The following is a 6,000-nucleotide window of genomic DNA, read 5'->3' as shown; positions in this document are numbered from 1 at the left end:
AGATTCCTCTCGCATTAACTTCACATCCCAAAGCAACACTCATGAACCAACGAATTATGTCTGCCTCTTAATGGGGGGCCATAATTGGAAACTTACTATGTACCATACTTATATGAGCATTAAAGCCTCCATACACTAATAATAATAATAATAATATAATAATAATAATAATAATAATGTAATAATAATTAAATTAATAATAATATAATAATTAATACTCTAATAATAATAATAATAATCAAATTTAAGAGCCTTCTCTCACAACTTTAGTGGATAGGATATGCATCCTTTGCAATTAATTCCCCTTTTCCACTAGTCTTGTTACACTGGTAATGCCGCCACTGGTCTCTAATCGATTAAAGTAGTCCTTACGAGGCTGAGTGCACCCCGAACCCTGGTAATACCGCCACTCAATTCTCACTATTCTGAGTGCACCCCGAACTGCAAGCACAGACCCGAAAAAATTCCGACTCCGTCATGTAACCTAGCCTTGTCGGTGAAACAACAAAAAGAAACTAATAAAACATTTCTTTCCTTTTCAATATTCCCTTGCAGTTCTGGGTTCCAGAGGGTAGTGTCACTAAAGGCCAGAATCAAGTTTGGATCAAGGAGTCTGAATTGGTCCAATCAGAGCACGTTATAGAAATGGTAACACTGTACCCGATTGATACGGACATTCTGATTGGCTGGTCACATCAGGTTGGTTGAATGGTCCACCATTCCCTTAAAATATCTATTTGATATTGAACAAGATTTCAATTTTATTTTGACTGTAACAATTCTGTCTGAAAAGTACCTATGCTGTGTCTTTGTAACTTTGTAGTCAACTTTGGACAGTCTTGTCAGTAAATTTCATGATTGTTTCTCTCTAGGTATACAATGGGTTAATTTCTAAGGCAGGACTAAAAGAGCTCAGGATTTGTTTTTCACCACACCAAACGCGCCTTTTTTACATCCATTTACTGATACACGTACCCTTTCTACGTCTCTCTGTTCCTTCAAGGGTTGTCTAGTGAGTATCAACCTAGGGACTTCCTCTATTGAGTCACTACACGAGTTTGGTTGTGGCTTCACCACTTTGGTGCTCCTGGAACCTGACGAAACCCATGTGGTCACTTTAAACACAAAGCAAGAACTGTGCATTTGGCTCCTTAGCAGTGGGAAATTGGTAAGCATTCGCATGAACTAACATAATTCAAAGATTAAGCTTTTTCACAACTTTAGTGGATATCTCAGCATTACCAAGTGCCTCCTTTGCAATCAATTTCCATATTTCAATAATCTTTATACACTGGTAATGTCGCCACTGCTCGCTACTCAGTTGTCCTCAGAAGGCTGAGTGTACCCCGAAATCCAGGCACAGAGTAAAAAAAAAATTGACCCCGCCGGGAATCGTACCCGGTACCTTCGGCGTGCAAGACTTGACTCGGAGGTTGGTTTTTTTTTATGATTTTTGACATAAGGTAAAGAAGAAAGTAAAAGGTACATTTAGAATTTCCAGCATTTAATAACCTATTTAAGCTGCCTCGGTGGTGTAGTGGTCAAGACGCTCGCCTGGTAAACAAGAGGGCGTGGGTTCAATCCCAGCCGAGGTATGGAATTTTATCCCCAATAGTAGAAGCTCGATTATTTTAAATAATTGAAACCGGGGGTAGTTGAAATGATCACTTATTTCTATGATATTTTCCTCTGATAAGAATATCCTTTGGATTTTGGTGCTGCCTCGGTGGTGTAGTGGTCAAGACGCTCGCCTGGTAAACAAGAGGGCGTGGGTTCAATCCCAGCCGAGGTATGGAATTTTATCCCCAATAGTAGAAGCTCGATTATTTTAAATAATTGAAACCGGGGGTAGTTGAAATGATCGAGGTTGAAATTATCACTTATTTCTATGATCTTTTCCTCTGATAAGAATATCCTTTGGATTTTGGAGTTGAAATAATCGAGGTTCTACTGTAATTTGAGAATTTGACCACATAATAGTAGTAGCCTACTGCTGGAGTATAAGTAAGCACTATTATTATTTTCCTCATTTCAGACCGGCAAGCTATCCCTGGGCGCCGACGTAGGGTCACGCCTGTACCCCCACCCCCTCCTCCCTTACATCTGTGCCCTAGAGAACCCAGGCCTCCTCCTATTGGTCGATTGTAGGCGTCCAGTGTTGCCAACTCTAGCGTCCCGAATAGCTCTGTGTCCGGGACCCCTGGACGAAATGCAGTTCAGTGTGAACGGGGCGTCCATTGTTGCCGTCAATTGTGAACAGGGCCTCATTATTGAAATAGATGTAAGTACATAAGGCGTACACAAAAAGCCCACTCTAAGGGTTAGGTGTTGGGGCAAACAGCCCTAAAGGTTGGGTTAAGCTTATACGAATCTACGAAGTGCACAAGTGTCCGGGACCCCTGGACGAAATGCAGTTCAGTGTGAACGGGGCGTCCATTGTTGCCGTCAATTGTGAACAGGGCCTCATTATTGAAATGGATGTAAGTACACATGGCATACACAAAAAGCTCACTTCAAGGCTTAGGTGTAGGGGCAAACAGCCCTAAAGCAATGGGTTAAGCTTATACGAATCTACGAAGTGCACAAGTTATCTTCATGAAATAGAAATTTGAAAAAATGTATAACAAGCTGGGTCCGTCCCTCCGGGAATTTTTTAGCCCGTAGTTTATTCGATCGTGATTAAAGAAAATTAGTACCTACATATGTACCTACCTAATTTGTTTAATATTCAGTTTATTATCATTCTTGATTTGATTTTTTGATTTTACTTTCATGTAATGATTTAAAATCAAGACTAGAGCCCGTTCTCCCTTTATTCCCAATATAATGTTCAAGTCACCCATCCATTTATTGGCCTTGCTCGGCGTAGCTTAACATAGATGACGCTAAAACCGGTCTTAAATGATCGACTGAAGGGTTATCTAAAACTTTCTCAGACGACACCGAAGCGAATACAATACGTCCCTTATACCTTTTTATTACTATTGTAATAATAAAGGAAGGACGGACTAAAAAGGTATAAGAGACGGACTATTGTATTCGCTTCGGTGTCGTCTGAGAAAGTTTTAGATAACCCTTCAGTCGATCATTTAAGACCGGTTTTAGCGCCATCTATGTTAAGCTACGCCGAGCAAGGCCAATAAATGGATGGGTGACTTGAACATTATATTGGGAATAAAGAGAGAACGGGCTCTAGTCTTGATTTTAAATCATTACATAAAAGTAAAACCAAAAAATCAAATCAAGAATAATAATAAACTGAATATTAAACAAATTAAGTAGGTACATAGGTACTGATTTTCTCTAATCACAACGGGCTAAAAAATTCCCGGAGGGACGGACCCTGCTTGTTACCTTCCTAAATGGTAGATACCTTCTGATAGTTCAAGTTGTACAATTTCATCAATGTTTCTGACAATATGTTCAGTTTCATCATTCATTGTATCAATAACTTCAGGTTCAATGTTGGTGGGATATTCCCGTTCACAAATGTAGTCTGATCCTCTTTGTACAGGTTTCGTAGTAGTTTTGTCGACATTTTTATAACTCGCGTCATCGCCAGTTGAATTTTTATTATTTTTTGGCGTTTTAATTGTTGCCTGATGCGCTGCAATTGTGTTTATGTTATTGTCTTTCTGAGTTGGGTTTAGTTTCAGTATAGATGATACACAAGAATGGTTTACACAAGAAGACACCGGACATGGGTTGTTTTGGATTTTTAAGTTCGTTCCTTTGGTTGCATGTTTTTTCTCCAGACATGGTGGGAAAGGAGGAGGAAATTCACAAGGGTGATTGTTTCTGATTAAAAGTTCTGGAAAAGAAATACACAGCACTATTTTACCGTTTGTAATTTTAACAAGGGATAAAAAGGTTGAATACATTGACCTGTAGAGTGAAAGGTAATACAGGGTGAGGCGCGGCAATTTTCTTTTTTGAAACGTCCAGTGTGCAGCCGCACTTGTAATTAGACAAGTTATGACAAGTTCAGCAGATTAAAAAAAGATGGAAATTTGTTCGGACGCCGGGGGAAACACGATATTCCAGTATTCTCTGCTCGACTTTTCGCTCGTTCAAGTTCTTCGGTAGGTAGGCAGGTTCGACCACTAGGCGAGGTTAACGCCAGAGGCGTTCTCTACCACCTAACCCTTGGCTTGGAGCTCCATTTTTATGTGGTCAAATTCTCAAATAAATGAGGATAAAATTCCATGCCTCGGCTGGGATTGAACCCACGCCCTCCTGTTTACCAGGCGAGCGTGTTGACCACTACGCCGCCGAGGCAATATTTTTTTAGTCCATTCTACTATTCGTAATATTACTTTCTATTACTACAGTATAGCGGAGCTATACTAGTAATGAAAGTACATATTGCAATCGGTCCAAATTTTTTTTGTATATTTTGTTCTCCAGATCTGTCCAGCATTTGTTGAGGATATACGAAGTGCCCACCAAATTTGAGCTGATGGCCCTTCTACCACGGTCCCGTCTTCTGATGTTCTGTAGATACTTCAAATATGAACAGGTATAACAAAGATACAATGGCTCTTCTGATGTTCTGTAGATACTTCAAATATTATGAACAGGTATAACAAAGATACAATAGAGCCTCCTTTACCAAATAATGTTGGGTTTCACCAATGACTTCATGAGAGATTTCACTCATGGAGGAATTTTTAATGCTCCAAAAAGGAGTTTTTAATCGTAAAAAAAAAAGTTTTTAATGATCCAAAAAATTTTAGTGATGAGTTTTTGAAAACTTCTCTGTTTGTATCATTAAAAATTCCTTTTTGGGTGGTTGAAAATTCTCCCTTTAGTAAAATCTCTCATTAAGTCATTGGTGATCTGTTTGTCAAAACCAATCTGTTTGTCAAAAGAGACGAATGTGCCATCAAATTCGCTACATTGATATTATTGATAATAATCTAATAATTGACGGGATTTATATTCAGCACTACAGACGAGTAGACAACAAAATTGCCTCTTGATTCGGGTTCGAACTCTGGGGAAGGTTTTCCTGACGAATTTCCCATGGTGGAAACGTCATTTTCTATCAAAACTGATCACTCTAAAGGTGGGTTTACACGCTCAAGCCATTTGCACAAACTGGCTTGCGCAAACCGGTTTGCACAAGTGAATCGTAGCGTGTGAACGCAGGCTTGAAGTTTGCACAAGCCAAAAAACTGTTTCTAGGTTTTTCTCACAAGTATGTGCGAATGAATTGAGTGTGTAAACCCACCTTCAAGGTCTAAAGACTCTAAAGCTAAAGGTTCTTGATTTGACGAAATGTTCAGCCCATTCTGGTTTTCTGTCTCTTGATGAACTCTTTGGCTTTCTTGTCGTTCAGCGAGATGGATCTTTGCTCTATCACGTCCCAGATTTTCGAGTCTGAAAGACAAGGGAATGGGTATGAGAATGAGAACTTACCACTAAGGAATATGAAGCGATTGTTAGTCTGCTGACTAACTCTAGTAGGGTACCCGATATCAACTCTCCTCTTGTTCATTTCTTGTACTCATCCTGTAATATTGGTTAATTGGGAGGGGATTTAATTTAGTCCAGTCTTATTCGGGCGATATGAACATTTCAGCGAGATGGATCTTTGCTCTATCACGTCCCAGATTTTCGAGTCTGAAAGACAAGGGAATGGGTATGAGAATGAGAACTTACCACTGAGGAATATGAAGCGATTGTTAGTCTGCTGACTAACTCAACCTACCTCGGTGATGTAGTGGTCAAGGCGCTCGCCTGGTAAACAGGAGGACGTGGGTTCAATCCCAGCCGAGGTACGGAATTTTATCCTCAATAACTTAACAGGAAATAAATAGGATAAAATTAGTACAAAATATATAAAATCTAGGAATCAAGCTATTTAGGAAAATATTGATATACCTATACCTACATAGGTAAATGAAATAAACAAATTGCACAAGAGTTATACATTGATGTTATTGATAATAATCTAATATTTGACGGGATTTATATTCAGCACTACAGACGAGTAGA

General features: G+C 39.3%; 2 protein-coding genes across 2 annotated transcripts in view; both read right to left on the bottom strand.

The window, feature by feature from the left end:
* Nucleotides 1-3,373: 3,373 nt before the first annotated feature.
* Nucleotides 3,374-3,982, bottom strand: LOC113465371 (the record flags this gene model as incomplete). The annotated part of the gene is given in 1 exon segment (XM_026832715.1): nt 3,374-3,982. A coding segment is annotated over 1 exon segment (508 nt), but the record flags the coding sequence as incomplete, so codon positions are not given.
* A 945-nt stretch (nt 3,983-4,927) lies between these two features.
* The window catches only part of LOC103522658 (protein unc-13 homolog 4B-like), a 39,827-nt gene continuing 38,754 nt past the window's right edge, over nt 4,928-6,000 (bottom strand). Inside the window, 1 exon segment of the mRNA XM_026832679.1 lies at nt 4,928-5,382. Within this exon segment, the coding sequence (XP_026688480.1) occupies nt 5,285-5,382 (98 nt within the window). The 3' untranslated portion in view covers nt 4,928-5,284.

This window comes from Diaphorina citri, unplaced genomic scaffold (assembly GCF_000475195.1).
Source record: "Diaphorina citri unplaced genomic scaffold, Diaci psyllid genome assembly version 1.1 scaffold80, whole genome shotgun sequence".
In the NCBI taxonomy this organism is placed as follows: domain Eukaryota; kingdom Metazoa; phylum Arthropoda; class Insecta; order Hemiptera; family Psyllidae; genus Diaphorina; species Diaphorina citri.
This window is presented reverse-complemented; position numbering and strand designations above follow the sequence as displayed.